Source organism: Phascolarctos cinereus, unplaced genomic scaffold, assembly GCF_003287225.1.
Source record: "Phascolarctos cinereus isolate Bilbo 61053 unplaced genomic scaffold, phaCin_HiC Scaffold_4;HRSCAF=312, whole genome shotgun sequence".
Classification (NCBI taxonomy): domain Eukaryota; kingdom Metazoa; phylum Chordata; class Mammalia; order Diprotodontia; family Phascolarctidae; genus Phascolarctos; species Phascolarctos cinereus.
Genome location: NW_027555847.1, coordinates 66,247,655 through 66,267,709, shown reverse-complemented (window position 1 = coordinate 66,267,709; position 20,055 = coordinate 66,247,655). Strand labels below are relative to the sequence as shown.

Here is a 20,055-nt window from a genome sequence, read left to right as displayed (position 1 = left end):
GCTGACATTTATTTAGCCCTTTAAAGTTTGCAAAGCTCTTTACAAACATGTTTAATGCTTACATACTTTAGCCATGTGGAGAATTTGGAGGCAGTTTGAGGGGAAAAAAAATCTTTGCACAGCCTTGTTTGTGAGCAGGGACCTTGGGCATTGTACACAGGTCACTGTGGTTTTCTTCCTTCTGTTGGAAAGGTTATGGTTTTTTTAATTAAACTGGGATACTTTCCAACTGCAGACATCTGAAATGGCCTCCCAGGCCTTCTGCTGAAGCATCACAAAAGCACTGTTGTGAGAAAATATGGTTTGTCCTGTTCTGGAATCTGCTCCTTGCTAGCCCTCAGTTCTTTTATTTCCCTACTATTTCTCATGCATAGACCCAAGTGTTGTTTAACTGTTTGCCTCATTGAGGATCACCTACCCTGTAGTGAAGTTTATTTTCTTAGACCAGAGTCAAGACTCTGTATCTGTTCCGCTCTTCCCTCCACACTCCTTTCAAAAACCTTAAAAAAAAATAAGCAAAAAACAGAAACCTACCTCCTTGGGACACTCACAGAGCTGGAGTTCAGATTTGAAAAATGACTTGCCAAGTCGTGTCCTGATGCACTGACCCATGCTGGGCTCCTCTGATATTCTTCTGAGCTTGGCTTATACAAGGGAATGCCTGACTCAGGATCAGAGTACCTACAGAGAGCCCAGGTCTGGAGCTTTCCTATATGACAGCTGAGAAGCAAATTGAACCTTCTCACCCCTTGTCATTATTTGGTGGATCATCAGTCATTGCTTTAGAGCCGGAAGCAGTGTTAGAGCTTATCCACTTCAACCCTTTCATTTTCCTGATGAGGAAATAGAAGTTTAGCAAGGTGAATTAATTTGCTCAAGGTCGTGCAGCTATTAAGTACTTGAGCTGAGATTTAAACCTGGATCCTTACTCCAAATCCAGCGCCTTTTCCCCAGTCATGTTACCTTTCCTAGTTTCTTGAATTTCTCATTGCCTCAAACTGCCTCCACCCTACTTCAACTCACCACCGGGATTCCTTAGAAATCACCAAACTCCATGATTCCTTTTTCTGACTAGTAATCTCATCTTCTTTAACCTGCTCAATGTTTTCCACAACTATTCATCACTTTCATTGTGACTCATTCCCTAGCACTTCCTTCTTTTCCCAGTTTATCATCACTGTTCTGGCCTGACTTTCCTCCCTACCCAACCTTGACCATTTTGTGGGTCAGCTTCATTCTTTTTTCCTTCCTTTGAATCCCTTGCTCTCTTGACCTTTCACTGTTCTTGCCCTGCTAATTAACTACCATTTGCTTCCTGTATTCCTACTTTGGAGCTCCTGGAGGCTTCTAGAATGGGTGATCAGGGCATGCCAACTGCATCAACAAGCATTTATTCAAGTCACCAACCATTTAATAATTGCTTACTATGCGTCAGGTACCATGTAAATGCAGGGGGATAAAAAGAAAGGGCAATTCATGGAGGTTACATTTAAAATCTATGCTATTTAATTTCAACTCAGTCCTCTGCACCATATGGTCATCATCTTAGAACTTTCCTTATTGCTATTTTCTTTGCTGTGACTTCTTATCAAATGTGAACTCTTCACTTATCTTTTATCTCACTCACTGAGAAGATTGTCCCACCCAACATGTATTCCATCAACTCTGCTCTTCTAGTCATCCCCATGTCCTCAGCCATTCTCTGGTGACACTCTCTCCTTGCTAAAGGTAATTCTCTCCCTTTGCCTTCTATCCCGTCTGCACCTGCCTCTTCCTTGACCTCACTCCATCAGACTTTTCCCTCTTCTCCTGTACCTTCCATTCCCTCCTCTTTATTGGATCCTTACCCTCAGACGACAAATATGCTCAGGTTTCCATTTACCTTGCCACCCTCTTCAAGCTATTATACCATTCTATCTATCTCCTCTTTGCTGTCAAACTCCTACAAAGAATAATCTACCTTCCCTGTCATTTATTTCTTCACCACCCACTCATTCCTCTTTCCTTTGAAATCAGTGCTCTGTGATTCTATTCCAAGAGCTTCCTCCAAAGACGCTAATGGCCTCCATATCACCAAATCCAATAACACTTTTTTTCTTATCTTTCTTTGATTCAGTCTCTCTATGGCCTGAGACATTGTTGAATACGTTGTCTTGTGTAATACTTTTTCTCCCCTTAGCTTCCGTGACACCATCCTCTTACCTCTCTAACTCCTCATTTCTGCTCCTGCCTTAATCTTTTTGTCCCTTAAACATGGCTATTTCCCAACATCCTGTGCTGAGGCCTTGTTTTCTATCCCTGCATTCTCTTTCAGAAGGATCTTCTATACTCTCATGCTAAGTGAGTGACTTCAAGTGCAAGTGACTTCTAAAGATTCACCTCCACCCTCCAGCCTTTTCTCAGAGTTATGGGCCTGTACTTCCAACTGCCCACCTGGGTGTCCTACCAGCACTTCAAATTAAACATTTCTAAAGCTAAGCTCATCTTTTCCACCCAAACTTAACCTGTCTACCCCAGCTACTAGTGATTTGTGGCACCACTAACCCACTATTTCAGACATATAACCCCATTAATTTATCCCTTTCACCACCTATATATCCGATTAGCTGCAAAATATTTTATTTTCTATTTCAATCTCTTAAAAAATATTCATTTTCAACATTGTTTTATTTTTAAATTTTGAGTCGCAAATTCTCCTTCCCTCCCATTCCCTCCCTCACTCACTCAGAAGGCAAGCAATATATCAGTTATGCATTTAAAATCATGCAAAACATTTCCATATTAGCTATATTTAAAAAAAACAAAGAAAAGAGAAAATTATGTTTCAATTAGCACTCAGAGTTCATCAGATCTTTCTCTGGAGGTGATAGCATGGTTTCATCATGGGTCCTTTGGAATTGGCTTGTTGATCAGAGTAGCCAAGTCTTTCACAGTTGGTCATCATTAGAACATTGCTGTTACTGTGTACAAGGATCTTCTGGTTCTTCTCATTTCGCTTTGCATCAGTTCATATGGGTCTCACCATGGTTTGTTTTTTTTTTTCTGAAACCACCCTCTGCCCCCACTCCCGTTATAATATCCCATGGCACAGAAGTATTCCATCATTCCTCAACTAATCAGCATCCATCCCCATGATTTCCACTTCTTTGCCACCACAAAAAGAGCTATGTAGCATGTGAAAGACAAAATGAACTCAATTCTCAGTACAGCTTGCTCTTCTGTTCCACTCAGTTCTGTCAAATGCTGTAAATATTTTTGTACCTATAGGTATGTTTCCTTTTTCTTTGATTTCTTTGGGATACAGACCTAGTAGTGGTATTGCTGGGTCAAAGGGTATACAGAATTTTATAGATCTTTGGGCCTAGTTCCAAATTGTTCTCCAAAATGATTGCACCAGTTCAGAACTCCACCAACAATTAGGGTATCTGTTTTTCCCTCATACCCTCCAGTATTTGTCATTTCTGATAGGTGTAAGGTTGTACATCAAAGCTATTCCAATTTGTATTTCTCTAAGCAGTAGTGATTTAGAGCATTTTTTCATATGATTGTAGATAGCTTTGATTTCTTCTTCTGAAAACTGCCTGTTCGTATCCTTTGATCATTTATCAATTGGGAAATAGCTCTTATTTTTATAAATTTGACTCAGTTCCATATTCAGAATGTATTTGACAAATGAGGTTTTTATCATAAGAATTAATAAAAAAAATTTTATATTACTTAATTATCTATGGTAGCTTTTAGCAAAATGTAGTTTCCCTGATTATTCCTTTTAATTAGATCTATTTTTACTTTTTGCTTTGACTGAGATCGTGATTATTACTCCTGCCTTTTTTTTTTTACTTCAACTGAAGCATATTGGATTCTGCTCCAGCCCTTTATTTTAACTCTGTGTATATCTTTCTGCTTCAAGTATGTCTCTTGTAAATAACATGTTGTTGGATTCTGGTTTCTAATTCATTCTGCTATCTACTTCCATTTTATGGGTGAGCTTATCCCATTCACAATTATGATGACTGTATATTTCCCTCCATCCCATTTCCTTCTCCTCTACTTTCCTCTCTCACCCTCATTCCTTCTCAAAAGTCTGTTTTGCTTCTAACCACTGCCTCCCTTAATCTTTCCTTCTCTTTATCATCTTTCCCTTTCTTTTCCTGTTTCCCTATTGGGTAAGTTATACTTCTATACCCAACTCTGTGTGTGTGTGTGTGTGTGTGTGTGTGTGTGTGTGTGTGTGTGTGTGTGTGTGTGTTGAGCCAATTCCAGTGAGAATGAAGTTGAAGCATTGCCTGCTACTCCCCCCCATTTTCCCCTTCATTGTAAAAGCTCTTCCTTATTTGCCTCTTTTATGTGAGAAAAGTTTTCCCATTCTACCTCTCCCTTCCTCCTTCTCCCAGTACATCCCTCTTTCTCACCTCTTCATTTTTTAAAGGAGATCATTCCAACATAATCAACTCATTTATAATCTTTACCTATGTAAATTCCTAAATTCTTGCCCTAATAATGATAAAATTCTTAGGAGTTACAAGTGTCATCTTCCCCTATAAGAACATAAGCGGTTTAAATTTATTGAGTTCCATATTATTACTCTTTCATAATTACCTTTTTATGTTTCTCTTGTTTTCCATTTGTCAGAATTTCTACTCAACTCTCTTTTCATCAGGAATATTTGGAAGTCCTCTATTAAATATCCTCCCCTCCAAGTATTATATTGTTTTGTTGGTTAAGTTATATTTGGTTGTAATCCTAGCTCCTTTGCTTTCCAGAATGTCATATTCTAAGCCCTCCAGTTCTTTAATGTGGAAGCTGCTAAATCTTATGTGAGCCTGTCTAGGATTCCACTATATTTGAATTGTGTCTTTCTCACTGCTTGAAGTATTTTCTCTTTGATCTGAGAGCTCTGGAATCTGGCTATAACATTCCTGGAGTTTCATTCTGGGACTTTTTCAAGAGATGATTGGTGGATTCTTTCCATTTCTATTTTGCCCTCTGGGTATAAGTTATCAGGGCAATTTTTCCTTGATAATTTCTTGAAAGATATCTAGGCTCTTTCTTTGGTCATGGCTCTTAGGTAGTCCAATAATTCTTAAATTATATCTTCTGGGTCTGTTTCCCAGGTTAGTTGTTTTTCTGATGAGATATTAAACATTTTCTTCTCCTATCTGAATGATTTCTCTTTTTTTTTTTTTTGAGCATATGAAGGGCAGTATGCCCTATATTTATTTAAGGGATCTTTGAAAAGCAAAGCCTTTGAAAAGGTTCACAAAAGTATCAATAATTATTTATAACTTCCCAGAGATTATTTCACTTGTCTACTTAAAAATCCTCAGAGACTCCTCATTGCCTACTATATAAAGTATAGATGCCTTAATCTAGTATTCAAGGCCCTTCACATTTTTAACTCCAACTTACCTATCCGGCTTTATTATCTCACTACTATTCTTCACATATCCTGCATTCAGTCAAACTAAGCTACTCTCTATATCCTCTTCTTGTCTAGTCATTTTGTGTCTCCATGCTTTGTTCTTACCCTCCTCTATGCCTGGAATGACTCTATACTCCTCTCTCTCCCTTCAGTCCAACTCAGATGTCATCCTCCCAGTTAAAAGTGATTTCTTTTCCTCCTCAGATTTCTCATAGTGCTTTGCTTAGATCACTCTTCTCTATCTCCCTCCTTGTATCAATTATTTTTGTACTTGACCCCCCCACCCCTGCTCAATTAAATTGTAAGCTCTGAGAGCAATGCCTGTGTCTTATTTATCTTTGTATACCCAATGCCTCACATCATTCTGTGTGCATATTAGGCATGTAATGTACATTAAGTGGAATTGAAAATTATATGCAACATTGGTCATTCCACCCAGAAGAATGCCCTGAGACTTAGGAAAGTATATTTACTAATATAGACCCCGTACTAGTAGCTGAGAATTTAAGGAAAGCAGGGGATCGACTGAGGGCCTCACATAGGGAGCTGATTCATAGATTCGTATTTTGGGGGAATTTTTTTAGACCTAGAAGACACCCAAGAGATGCTATGATCCTTCATCCTTATTTTAGAGATAAGGAATGGAGGCTTGGTGAACTTAGGAGACATCAAAGTTGGCATTAAGCTTGTGATAGAGCCAGGAGAGATGACTGTGACCTGTTCTCCTGGCTCCCAAACCGTTGGGTTTTGAGGGTGGTTTTGTTGTTGTTGTTGTTTTTGGTTTTTTGGGGGGGGGTTGCCCACTTTTCAATAAACAAAAGCTGTTTCTCACATCAGCAAAAGTCTATCTATAGATGTGGTGGCCTAAATTGTCAGTCCATCAACAAGCCTGCCATTAAACCAGAGCTTACTTTCTCTCTATCCCAGGAAGGTACTTAGATGCCTTAAGAAGTTTTATAACTGTTCATCTCTGATATCCCATGTCAGTCACAAAAGAGCTAGCAAGCTCAGTACCAGCTCTTGAGTGTGTCCATGAAGATGTAGAAGGAAGAGGAAAGATGATTGACTTGACCATGCCCCTAACTAGACTATCAAATGCTAACATTGATTTAACAAATATTTCTCACCTGGAGTACTAATTCCACAGTTGTCAGGGAGAGAGAGAGAGTTTCAAGAAGACACCCCCTGCCCTCACGGATGGTGTGCGAATACGGAAGCAAAGATCACCAGCCTCATGGCCATTGGAGAGCCAGAGAGTGCTGTCATTGGAAGGAGTGTTGCTGCACAGAGCGAAAAATTTCCATGGAAATAATAATTATATATAATATATAAGAAATATATAAGATATATGATGTATATTATAAATGTCTTAAACAATAAGAAAGTGTTTGTGTTTTATACATATATATATATATAAATATATATATATATATATATATATATATATATATATATATATATATATATATATATATATAGTCAGCAGGGTGCATTTGTGTGACAGTTGACTAATGAGTGGTGAATGGTGTTTGGTGGTTGGTTTGTCACAGTCTCAGCCCCTGGCTCAGCCAGCTCCGATACAGCAAGTCCTTGCCAGTCAGCCCGTGTGCCCACACCAGCCAGCACCTCATCACTTGTCTCAGTACCCAGCTGCACCTTCACAGGTGGCTGCTGCCAGTCAGCTACAGCCCCTACAGATGCCACAGGTGCCACTACAGCCGCTTCCTCAAGTGCCACCTGCCCAGGTAAATTGTGATCTCCTAACCTTGGTGGGGGTGGAGGGGTAGAGGGGGAAGAAAGGGGAACAAGTGAATGGGTTGCTCTTTGAGGTGCATCTGTTGCCCAAAAAGAGAGGACTAGACTTATTGAGTGAACTTAATTTGAAATGCAGTTCACGTTACTGATTTTGCATAGTCGATGAGAATGCATGTCAGCTTTTGAGTGGTCTTACTGATAATAATAATGATAATAATAATAATAATAATAATAATAATAATAATAATAATAATAATAGTAAGAGCTAATATCAACATAGTGCTTTCAGGACAACAAACCATTTTCTCATTAGACCTGCACCATAGCTCTGTGAGGTAGGTGATATCATGATACCCATTTTTATTTTTATTTTTTTCAAATTTTTCCCACTTAATAATTTTTCAATTGAATAATATTTTTAATAATTATTTAATCATTAATAATCTTTTTTCCAATTACATGGAAAGATAGTTTTCAACATTCACTTTCATAAGGTTTTGAGTTCCAAATTTTTCTCTCCTCCCCAAGATAGCATGTATCTGATATAGGCTAGACATGTACGGTCATATTGAACATATTTCCACATTAGTCATGTTGTGAAAGAAGAATCAGGACAAAAGGGGAAAACCACAAGAAAGAAAAAACAAAAAAGAGAAAATAGTATGCTTCAATCTGCATTCAGAATCCATAGTTCTTTCTCTGGAAGTGGATAGCATTTTCCATCATGAGACTTTTGGAATTGTCTTAGATCATTGTATTGTTGAGAAGAGCTAAGTCTATCAGAATTGGTCATGTGATACCTATTTTACAGATTAGTAAACTGAGACTCGGAAATTAAGTGACTTGTTCCATCATCAGAGAGCTAATAAGTGTCCTAAATGTGATTAAATCTTGGGTCTCTCTTAGTTTCAAGTCCAGCCCTCCATACCACATTACAAAGACCTGTTTGGATATACCCCAACACTTAAAAAAATAGCTTACTGCCTTATGTTTTCCATAAAACTGCAACCTAGATTAATTTTGTGTCTGTCAATCAGCTTCTGTAATTTTTATCCTAATGTTACCACAACAGGCCACCTATTTTCCCCTTTTCCTTTTCCCTACGTGCAAATCTTCTTCCTTTCTACCTCATTTCCATTCCCTTCCCCTTCGTTCAGTTCAGTAAGGTGTATTTTGCTCTGTTCGCTCTTAAATGCTAGCCAGATACTGATTTGACCCTTTTCCCTCACCAGAGACTACCTGTGCATGTAACATGCCTCTCTGGCCCTGATTCTTACTATTTTCTAGGTGCTTAAGAAGCAGGTGCTAGGGTTAGAGATGCTGGAAACCAGGAGAGCTCATTGCTAGATTTTCTGTTGCAAAGCAGAAATCGAGAGACCACTGGTGTGACACTATGTGCCAGCTCACCTCACGTCCTATTAGAGATGGGTCCTCTGCCGAGGTCCATTTAGGCTCCTCTGCCCTGAAATCACAATATCCTTCCATACACACACACAAAAAAATGAGCTTTGTCGTGTGATGAGAGACTTGGTTTTATAATTCTGATGTGGAAAACATAGAGAGCAACCCACGAAACAAAGGAAATTCATACTGGACGCAGTAGAGCCAGTGTGGCATTTGCCCACATCTAGTATTTTTAATACAGAAATCTCAAGCCTTCACATGTAAAATGTGAAACTTAGTTGACTCCCAGTAGCTCAAAGGGAATATGGCTCATTATATCATTAGCACTAAATAAAAAATAAATATCCAGTTTCCTCTATGAAAAAGAAATTATGCACAAGTTTTAGATAGGATATTTAACAATTTTCTGATTAGTAGTTATGTAGCAGAGTGTCAGGCCTAGAGTTAGGAAGACCTGAGTTTGAATATGGCCTCAAACATTTACCAACCATCTAACCCTGGTCAAGTCATTTTACCCCATTTGCCTCACTTTCCCCATTTGTAAAATGAGCTGGAGAAGGAAATGACAAACCACTCTGATATCTTTGCCAAGAAAACCTCAAATAGGGTCACGAAGAGTCCAACACACTGAACGCTGAACAAAAAGCATACGTTTTAACTTAGTGTTTGCTAATTGGTAATAGTTTGTTCCGGAATATCCATTGTGACAAAAATGATTTTTCTTTCTAATGCATTGCTCTAATTGATCATTGGGCATCCATCCTTTCCACTCTGCAAAAGAAGTAAAAGACTAGGATCCACCAGTTTTCTTCCAGTAGCATTGAGGTGCACATCAAGTAAACAGGAATTCTCTAGCTCTGTGGACATAAAATAGAAAAATTAGCTTACATGTAATTTTACCTGGCACATTCCTTTTCTGTCAAAATATACATGTTCATTGGTACCACTTTCCCTATTTATCCCCATTTATGGAAATAATAATTATATATAATATATAAGAAATATAATATAATATTATATAAATTATATATATAATTATATAAAATTATATATAATATTATAAATAATAATATAATTCTCTACCCTACAGTGCCCCCTCTTCCTCGCCATCAGATACTAAGAGAACAAGAGTAACTCATCTAGCATGTTGGATGGGTCTCATAAAAAGAATTATAAGAAAACATGAAGAATTAAATCTATCAGCAAACATTTATTTTGTTGTTGTTGAGACGTTTGTCATGACTGACTCTTAGTGACCCCATTTGAGGTTTACTTGGCAAAGTTACTGAAGAGGTTTGCCATTTCCTTCTCCAGCTCATTTTACAGATGAGGAAACTGAGGCAAACAGGGTTGCCCAGGGTCACACAGCTAGTAAGTGTCTGAGTCTGGATTTTAACTTGCTAAGATGAGTCTTCTTGACTCCAGGTGCTGCACTCTGTCCACTGTGCCCCCAGCTTCCCTAAACATTTATTAAGCTCTTGGGCCAGGGGTGGGGAACCCGCAGCCTCAAGGCCACATGTGGCCTTCTGGGTTCTTGGGTGCGGCCTTTTGACTGAGACCAAGTTTTACAGAACAAATCCTTTTATGAAGGGGATCTGTTTTGTGAAGCTTGGATTCAGTCAGAAGGCCATCCTTGAGGACCTAGAAGGCCACATGTGGCCTCGAGGCTGCAGATTTCCCAACCCTGTCCTGGTATGTGCCCACAAGCAATGCTCTAGCTATTGTTGATATGAATACAAAAACAATTAATCCGTGCTCTCTCTGGGGTGATAGAATATGTTCACAGATAAATAATACAGGATGTATGTAAAATATGTCATCCTCAGGGCAGGAAGGGGGGGAATTAACTGTAGGACTCAGGCTAGACCTCTTGAAGGAGATGGCATTTTCAGCTGGTGTTTGATCAGAGGTAGGGATTCAGTAAGAAGGCTTGGAAGGATTGCACATTGTTGAGGAGGGAGTATTTAAAAAAAAACCAAACACGTGCAGACCCTATTTGGTTACTGTCACAGTCTGCTGTGGGTCCTGAACTGATGCTTTGCTGTTTGTAAGGCTAAGTGAGTTTGGTGCTGAAGTATCTGAGCTACTAATATATTGTTTGATTTTTTTTTTGGATGAGGCAATTGGAGTTAAGTGACTTGCCCAGGGTCACACAGCTAGTAAGTGTCAAGTGTTTGGTCTGAGGCTGCATTTGAACTCAGGTCCTCCTGAATCCAGGGTCTGTGCTCTATCCACTGCGCCAGTGCTCTATTCACTGTGCCGCCTAGCGGCCCCTCGAATTTTTCAAATAGAATTTAAAAGAATATTTGTCAATATATTTGCTTTAGCCCTTGCAGTTGTGCACGGTGGTGCCTGTTATTCATCAACATAAATACTTTTCAAGGAGGCCTTGTTTTTCTCCTAAAGAGAAAAATCATAGAAAATCAACTTTAATTTTTCATAGAATAAATTGTTCTAAGACCCTCACATTCAAGTCTTCAGCTTACAGGCATGGTTAAATGTTTGTTCTCCCATTCCTGCTTGGTTTAAAAGGCTGAAAATCAGATTGAGACAAATTGATTTCTCTGTGAGCTGTTTTAGAATATTTGTGACTTTCTGTTCAGCTAAGGCATGAAAAGACTGGTCAGTTTTGGATTTGCTTTCGGCTCCCTGTTACTCATACACTAGTGCGGGGCCGGTGTTTGCAATGCAAACACAGCCCTAGTAAGGAGTTTTCAAAGAAATTTTCACTGGAAGGAAAATCCTGCACCACCACCATTACTACCCCCACCCCACGAAAACTGATTTTTTTTTTAGCTTCAGTTTTAGTGGGATTAAGTAACTTAAGTATACACTGGCTCTGTTGAGCTTAGGATTGGTTGTTTTCAAATAAAAGCTATTTGAAGTATTAAATGCTAGCCTAAGAAAGAAGCTAACAATTTACGTTCATGAAAATCCTTTTCCTGCTTTTGGAGTCACAACTTACTTTCTTGTCATTTCTTTCTTTGGGAGCATTCACCTGCAAATAAGCAACATAAACTAGGCTGCCTCTTCTTTGTTGCTATAAAAACGTCTTGAGAGCACTTTAATTTCATAATCAAGGACTGACATTGATCAAGATTTTCCTATGTAACAGCTGAATTTAGATTTTTTTTTATACCTTCTGGCTTTTTTTTTTTTAGTAAACTTGGCCCTTCTGTTTGAATTACATTTATTTTCATTATTTTTCCCTACTGCTACCATAAAAAATGATCCCTGGAGTAAAATTTTACTTTTCCTTTTTGCATCAGGACTGTAGCCACCATCTTGGGGTCAACTTTTTTGTTTTTTCACTGCCTTTTTTTTTTTTTGTGAGGGGGCAAGGTGGATAATGGGAAGGAGGAGGAAACTGGTTATGATCTATGATTTCATCCATGTTGGAAATTCCCTTCACAGATATACATATAAATATACATATCTATATGTATATGTAGATATATGTATGAATATATATGTACATATTCATATAGATATCTATATCTATATTTTAGCTTTAGTTCAGGGGTGGGGAACTTGCAGCCTAGAGGTCACATGTGGCCTTCTAGGACCTTGGGTATGGCCTTTTGACTGAGTCCAAATTTTACAGAACAAATCCTTTCATTAAGGGCCTGTCAAAGTCCCACACTTGAAGACCTAGAGGGCAATGTGTGGCCTTGAGGCTGCAAGTTCCCCACCCCTGCCTTAGTTACTTAGGGCATTAAGAAGTTAAATGACTTATCCAGAGTCACATGGTATGTCAGAAGCAAGCCTTGAATCCAAGTCATTCAGATGCCATTCTGTCTTGCACGTCAAGATTCTAGTTTATGAAAATCCTATAAAACCATTGAGGTAAACAAATGATGAATGCATCCGTAATCAGTATAGGTTAAATGCCTCTTTTTTAAATCTTACTCCAAGGCCTCCTCATGGCATTAAGTTGACCATAGTTTCTCAAAGACATTGATAGTAGAGTAAAGGCTTTGGTACATCCTACCAAGCTGAAGAGTACATGCCTGGTGATCGACCTTGTCTCATCCAAGGGCTAGCCTTGGCTGAATTCAGAAAGGCTCATCACCAGGTTGGCCTCAGGGTGATGGGGGTTTTTTTGGCTCTTGCAACTCTCAAAGACCATAAACCAAGTCCTAGAGGGGTTGTGATCTGCGTTAGTGGAGTTCAGTACCCACACTGACAACATTGTGGATTGTCAAAGCATCAAAGTAAGTATTAAGTTTGGGAAGCTACTGAGGCTTTGTGTATAGCATCAGTGAGAACTCCTGCCATTGATCTGATGTTATATCTTTTTCAGATTCCTCAGTTTCCTGTCATTCCTCCAATCACCCCTCTGGCAGGAATTGACAACCTTCCTCCAAACCTCTCTGATTTACCTGCTGCGAATGTGCCCCCTATTCCTGCTCCTTCTCAGTATTTTTCTCCAGCTGTGATTTTGCCAAGCCTTTCCATAAACCCTGTCACCCCTCTGCCGGCTACCCCCGCCCTCCCTGTACAGGCTGTCAAACTCCCTCACACTTCTGTGGCGCCTTTGGTCATGCCCTGCCAACCAATAGTGCCAAATATGCCCGCCACAACAATACCTTTGCTGGCCGTGGCCCCACAAGGCGTCACCGCATTGCCCATCCATCAGGCTGTTACCCAGCTTCCCCCACAACCACTGTACCAGGCTGCTTTCCAGCCAATGATTCAGAGTGAAGTGCCCCCCTCTCCCCATCACACTCAGAACTTACAGGGGGTCTCCCAGCAGCAGCAGCCGCCGCCACCACCACCCCAGCCGCAGCTGCCTCCACTTCCTCAGTCCCTTCAGCCAAGTGTAATTCATCCTTCAGAACAGGCTATTCCAGCTTCTGGGGCTGGTAACCAGGTAATCAATTTGATGTATTCTGCTCGTTTTGGCATTCAGGAGTTCATTGTTAAGAGATTCTTGGAATGAAGAATACATCTATGTTGGCAATTAGAGATATTTCTCACTTATTCAGAAGCAGCTTACTCTCCTAGTCTTGTCTTCCATGTGAATTTCTCGCCAGAGTGAAAGCCAGGGAAAGGAAGACTGCAGGTGGTTCCTTTTTTTTGTTTTGTTTTGGGAGAGGGGGTCGGGTATGATAGGAAAAGTCAATGACACCAATAATTAAAATTAAGTTTTTGGATTGCTCTTGCCCCACCTCCCTTCCATTGCTTTGGATGGTACCAGGCTGATGGTGGTCAAAGGTTTATTCAAGCTTGAGTAGCTGTTAGTATAATAATAAAGGGAGTTATTGGTTTGTGTTTGGCATCATGTAGTTACTGCTCAGTGTTCACCAGAAGTGTCAGACACACAGTCCGCAGGCCACATGTGGCCCATAGCATTCTTGAGAGTGGCCAGAACCAGATTAAAATGTAGTTCCTATCTGACTTTCATGTGTTGATGTATTAATAAAAAGGCAATAACATAAACATGTGTGGTTTTATAAGTCAGTATACAGCCACAGGAATCCTTGTGTACAGTTTAGTGACCATGTGTTTATCTGAATTTGAAACCACTGGTTTACAGGACTCTTGGAAAGTGAGCAAGCACATAGGAAGAGGTGGTTATCCATCAAAGACGGTATAACTGGATTTTTTGCTTGGGATGTTGGACTCAAAAACCTCTAATGTCTTTGGATGTTGGAGGTTGGACTCAAAAGACTTCTAAGGTCCTTTCCCATTCTGAGAGTCTCTGATTCTGTAATCATTGGTAGAAATATAAAGCTGAATATAAATATAAACAAAAATTTAAAGTTGCTTTGGTTTTTTTTTTTAAGAAAATTGCTATAGGCAGCATTTAAATAATGAGAGCTGTTGTATTGTGCATTACTGAAAGGGAGCAGCAATCACTTCTCGTTGAAACAGAGAAGTAAGATTCAGTGCTATTCTGCCGATGAGCTTTCATTGCAAGTATATATCTTTTATGTTTTTCTTGGGTCTCTCTGTGTGAAGGTTCTATAAACAAATCCCATGTCACAGCAAGTCTGTTAAGTTTATACTCTTAGCATCACTTGCTTCAGCTAATGAATATTTGTTGCAGAGCAACTTGCAGAAAACATTTTGGAAAAGTCATTTGCAAAAGGACTCAGTTGTGTAGTGATGCTAGGTATTTTTTTAGATCGTTACATGTGAAAAGATCCTAACATTTGTAAGATTAGAGTTATTAGCTCAGCCTGTGTTCATACAGTAATAATTTTGAGTACAGCTTTAATAATGTCTGCAGTTAACAGAACATCCTATCAGTTCAGAATAGAAAAAAAATCTTAAAATCGAAGTAAAAATGTGATGGATGTGTCTATGAGTGAGTCCTACTCCTCAGGAGGTCGGAGAAGGGAGGAGGTCAGGGGGAGAATGAAAGAAAACACAGGTCCTGGTTTCCAACTTTTCCATGTACTCACAGCTTGGTTAATACTCTTCAGCCTTCCCCGGCCTCTCTAAATCTACCCTGTTGGATTTTCTGGTGCCTTTTGTCAGCCGTGTAGTTAGTGCTCAGACATTTGTTTTTAGAGAAGACTGTTTGTGTGGTGAGTGCTGTTAGGCACAGGTGATCAAGGTCATTGTGCTTTCATCATTAATATATCTCTGGAGGAATCTAATGTTTCATTAGGAAGGATAATGAGTTCTACTACGTGACCTCTAAGGTCTCCTCCACCTCGAGCATCCTGTGACTCTAGGTCAAAGAAATAACTGAATGAAATCAGAGAAATAGGTTGGAGCAGAGGGCATTGAAAGAAATTTCCCAGGTCCTCATTTACTTTCACCTTCTGCAGAGATCCTCTCTGTCAGCTAAGCAACTGAATGGAAGCCCATCTATCCCCATTTGGTGGTAACTTTCACCCAAGCACACAGGAAGGCAAAACTCAAGTTATTGTCTCATCTCAATCCAGAAATTAAAGGTTTTATGTCCCTGTTGTCTAAATGTTATTTAAATAATCCTAACAATTCCTTAAAAAAAAAAAAGAAGAAGGAAATAAAGCCCCTGGGGGGAAAAAACCAAAACAAAACTTTAACTTCCCAAGATCAACTAATGAAAGGCGGGCAAGTGTTTGTTACTTGATGCTTGTTTGTGTATGTGTACTTGTGCGCCTGTGTGGCTTTGCTGGGTTTTTATTTTTTCTTTTTTAATCAGTGGTGACTTGATCACTGTGCATGGGTTGAAATAATATAATGCATGAATTTGGGGGCAGAAAATGGAATGCTCCAGGATGATCTCAGGTTAGAAACAAGTTCTGAGGGTCATTCAAGGAGTTTTCCAAGACTGAACTAATTTGTATTGTCTGGCATATTGAGCTCTTATCCAGTTTTTCCAAACCATTTAGAAATTTGTAAATCAAATGTTAATTCTGACTTGCTTTACATGTCATATACTACCCCCCAAAGGCCATAAAATGAAATAGTATTCAATATGTAAAGTCTGGGTTTTGATTCATTGTTGAAGAAAAAAATTTATTGAAGTTTTCTGACCTATGTAATATATATACATATATATATATATATATATATATTACACATGCACACACACACATACATATAAGTGCACATATGATTATGTCACAATTCGCAAATGAACTCAAGCTGGATAATTTTAATTCATTGGGCTAGTGTCCTGTGTGTTTGTGGGGGATTGTTTTCCTCTAAAGACTTGGAGTTTGGTTCTTGCCTCCGTGGATTAAATAAAAAAACCTCTAATATGCATCGTTGTTCATTATGCCATAGCAAATACTTATTGGACACCCCCCTCCATATGCCATGGATGTTGCAGCCCAGGTCCCTGTGGTACCAGTTCGGGCCTCAGCAGTCCTGTCTCCGCCTCTGCAGTTCCAGCCTGAAATAATGCCTCCCATCATTGCGACAGAGCATCTTCCTCAGATTTCTGGTACCCTGGCCACCACCACTGTGGCAGCTGATCATAGTTTGCCTGTTCAGACAACTGGCCTCTTGCCTCAGCCAAACCCACCCCTCTCCTTAGGACATTCAGCTCCCATTCCATGTCCTCCTATCCAGCGGACAGCAGAACCGCCTCAAGAGGTATAACATATTTGCTCTAAATGTCTTTTCAATTCAACAGGTCTTTAGATCAACCTCCCTTATGTTGTAGCTCAAAAATTTACAAAGAGAAAAATTATTTTTAAATTGATCCAAACCCCATTAAACTGTGAAGTGCAACCATGATGATTTGTAGTCATGGTTCTTTTTAAGTAGAAGTCAGAGGTGCACGGCTAGCAATTTGTGACACTAGTTACTTGCTTTAGGCATACTTTCTAGGGTAGTCAAATGGACTTAATGTTCTTTCCGCTTCCCGTCTTAGTTCACACTGTAGCTAAGTTCACATTACAGTGTAGTGGCTCCAGCATTTTTCCCTGCTCCCTGTGCTGTGTGGATAGAGAAAATTTCCCTTCATGGCAGTTGGGAAGACACATGATAACTCACTGTTAGTTCATTATGTTCCTTTTCAGGTGCAAGAGGGAGACTTCGTATTTTTGCATAGAGAAAGGGAAAGACCTGCTTTCAGTCACTTAATGTATTCTACCAGCTTTTAGAAAATCAGCTTGATTCTAAGTACAGGATAGCAAAAAGCTTACTTCTTAGAAACCTATCTCTGTTTTGTTATTAGGTCGTTTCTAAATCCTGTTTCCATGTAGCAATTTGTGTGGAACTTGCATTAGCTAAACCAGATCAGGCTATGTTTAAAGTACATCCATTTACAAAATCCTGTGAAGAATTAGGGAACCTTTTATTTACCAGTGTCTGCACAGTAATCACAATTTGTTGGTCTGCTCAGCTTTCTCCTTTTCATTCCTTGTTTTGTTTCAGGAGCAGGCAGTCCAGGAGAAACAGCCAACTCTCCTACAGAGTTGTGAAAGGTAATTCTGCCTAAAACTCAAAAGGATTCCAAGCCAGGGTCCAGCGGCATTTTCATCAGGGACTCCTCATAGCCCCAGATTCTTCTCCACCCTGAAACCTAAACCCTGGTCACACTGGCCTGCATTTAGATTTACACTTGCCCCATTCACGAAATGGTGAACTATTCCTTTGTCTAGAATGGCTAAATAAATGCCCCTCATCTCTCTCTGAATGGTGAAAAAATAATATATGTGTGCATGTGTGTTTGCACATATACATATATTTATGCTCATAGATGCATGTACACATATACACATGTATGTGTGCACACTCATATATACATGCATATACTTATATTAAATTATGTTCTCTTTATATCCATAATTTACCCTATTTGAGAAAGGCATGTGAAAATAGAGAGACAGACACAGATAGATATTGCTTTACGTTTTGATTTGTATTATCAGATTATATTCTAGGATAAGGTTCATAAATTTCTTTAACTTTATGTTTTCTTTTCCATAGATTTTGTTTTGACCTTATGGGGTTCTTCTCTGACTTGATTCGTAACATTTTGGAGTTAGAATGGTAGATCATCTGAGTTTAAATTCAGTAAACATCTCGATCTAATGAAGTCTATGTGGTAGTTTCCCGCGATCCCAATAAAAGACCAAAAGAGTCTTCTGTGGTTGTATTCCCAAGTACTCAATGCAGCAGATTGAGCAAAGGAGGCACTTAATGCATGCTTGCTGGATCGGATTGAATCTTGTCCAGATTCCTCAATTTGCAGATGGGAAAAATGACATTCCCAAGGTCACCGATCTAGTTCATGGCAGAGACAGACTTAAAATGCAGAGTTTCTGCCTCTCCATTCAGTGTTATTTTTGCCACACTACCCTGCACTACTCCTCTTTTTTCCAAATCGTTGTAATATTTCATCTTTCAGTGGGGAAACTGGAAGCTAGAGGCTTGGAGCATGAAACCCTTCAAAGTTCTTGTATGATTAGGTATTCTTAGGTATTTTGGGGGGACACCCTTTACTGGTTTTAGGGGAAAGGTCAAAGTTAACATCTTTTCCTATAACATAACCCTTAGTATCTCTAGTAGAGATAGGCACTGAACTGAATGGGTCAATGCTTTGATTCTGTCAATCATTATGTTGTTCTCTTTATATCTATTATTTATCCTAGTTGATAAAGCCACTGGTCTGATACTTAAAATTAGGAATTTTCCCTACTTGGTCTTCAGATTAGATGAGCAGACACCATGTTTATACTAGGACTGTGAAGGTCATGACATATAAAGATCAGATAAAGGAACTAGACATGGTTGACTGATGATGGGATTTAAGAGATAGTATAAGTTGTATCGATGTGTTTGAAAGAATATCTAATAGAAGAGAGATTAGACTTAATTCTTCTTGGCTGGAGTTGATAGTATTAAGAGTATCTGTGGAAGTGGAAAGAGAGAACATTAGATTTGATGTGAGAAGAGCTTCTTAATGATTAGTTTTCTAAAAGTGGAATGGGTGCTCTTTAAGCGAAGACCAAATGACCACTTGTATATGCTATAAAGGTGAATCTTTTCTAGATTGATATCTACTTGTGAATTCTATGGTTTATGTAATGCACTAAAAATTGTTGTCTTGTTTGAGCTAATAAAATGAACTGGTCTTAAAAGGAACTATGGGGGACTCCCCTTATCCCCACAGTGAAAAGCTTTGGCCCTAAGTGCCTAGGTTCATATTTTGCCTTTGATGATTATTACCTGTGTAATCTTGGTCAGGTCTCATTAGTCGGCCAAGGCCTGTTTCCTCATCTTTAAAATGAGGAACCTGAACTAGATGACCCCTGAAGTCCTGTCTCACTCTTAGTCTATGGTCCTAGGTTCAAAGCATGATGATTTTTCGGGTTAAAATATTGTAGTTTGTTGTTGTTGTTGTTGTTGTTTTAAATCTTGCTCCTGAAAGCCTAGCTGCCTTTTTAAAGCTTGAATATGGTGTTTTGCTTTGTTTTTTGTTTTTTTTCCTCCCCCATAAATATTCTTGGTATTGACAAAGCTACGGAGGATCTGATGTGGCTTCAGGAAAAGAAATGAGCGATAGCTGTGAAGGTGCATTTGGAAGTGGGAAACAGGAAGGAAAATCTTCAAAGAAGCATCACAGGAAATCTACCCGCACTCGCTCACGCCAAGAAAAAGCCAACAAATCAAAACTAACTATCCTTAATGTGAGTAGGGTGTGTGCATGTGCGCGCGTGTGTATGTGTGTGTGTGTATGTGTGCTTGTTTATGTACAGTGGGTTTAACCTGCTTAAGTGACTGATAAGCATCTCTATCTTCTAGGTATGTAACACTGGAGATAAAATGGTAGAGTGCCAATTGGAAACACACAATCACAAAATGGTAACTTTTAAGTTTGACCTAGATGGGGATGCTCCAGAAGAAATTGCTACTTATATGGTAAGACTTTTAAATCAAAACATCTTGCACTGACTTCTATTATAGCTTTCCCTTAATGTAAGGGTTCTTAACCTAGAAGTGTGAACTTTTTAAAAAACATTTTTGTAACTTTTTATAACTTATTTTAATATTTTATTTAAAAGTATTTTATTTTGGTA

The 20,055-nt window shown here is 39.0% G+C and overlaps 1 protein-coding gene across 1 annotated transcript in view; it reads left to right on the top strand.

Annotated features, from left to right (window-relative positions):
• WNK2 (WNK lysine deficient protein kinase 2) overlaps positions 1 to 20,055 on the top strand; it is a 227,322-nt gene that overhangs the window by 154,067 nt on the left and 53,200 nt on the right. Inside the window, 6 exon segments of the mRNA XM_078151684.1 lie at positions 6,973 to 7,167; positions 12,885 to 13,454; positions 16,310 to 16,621; positions 17,408 to 17,457; positions 19,497 to 19,665; positions 19,781 to 19,897. Of these exon segments, the coding sequence (XP_078007810.1) occupies positions 6,973 to 7,167; positions 12,885 to 13,454; positions 16,310 to 16,621; positions 17,408 to 17,457; positions 19,497 to 19,665; positions 19,781 to 19,897 (1,413 nt within the window).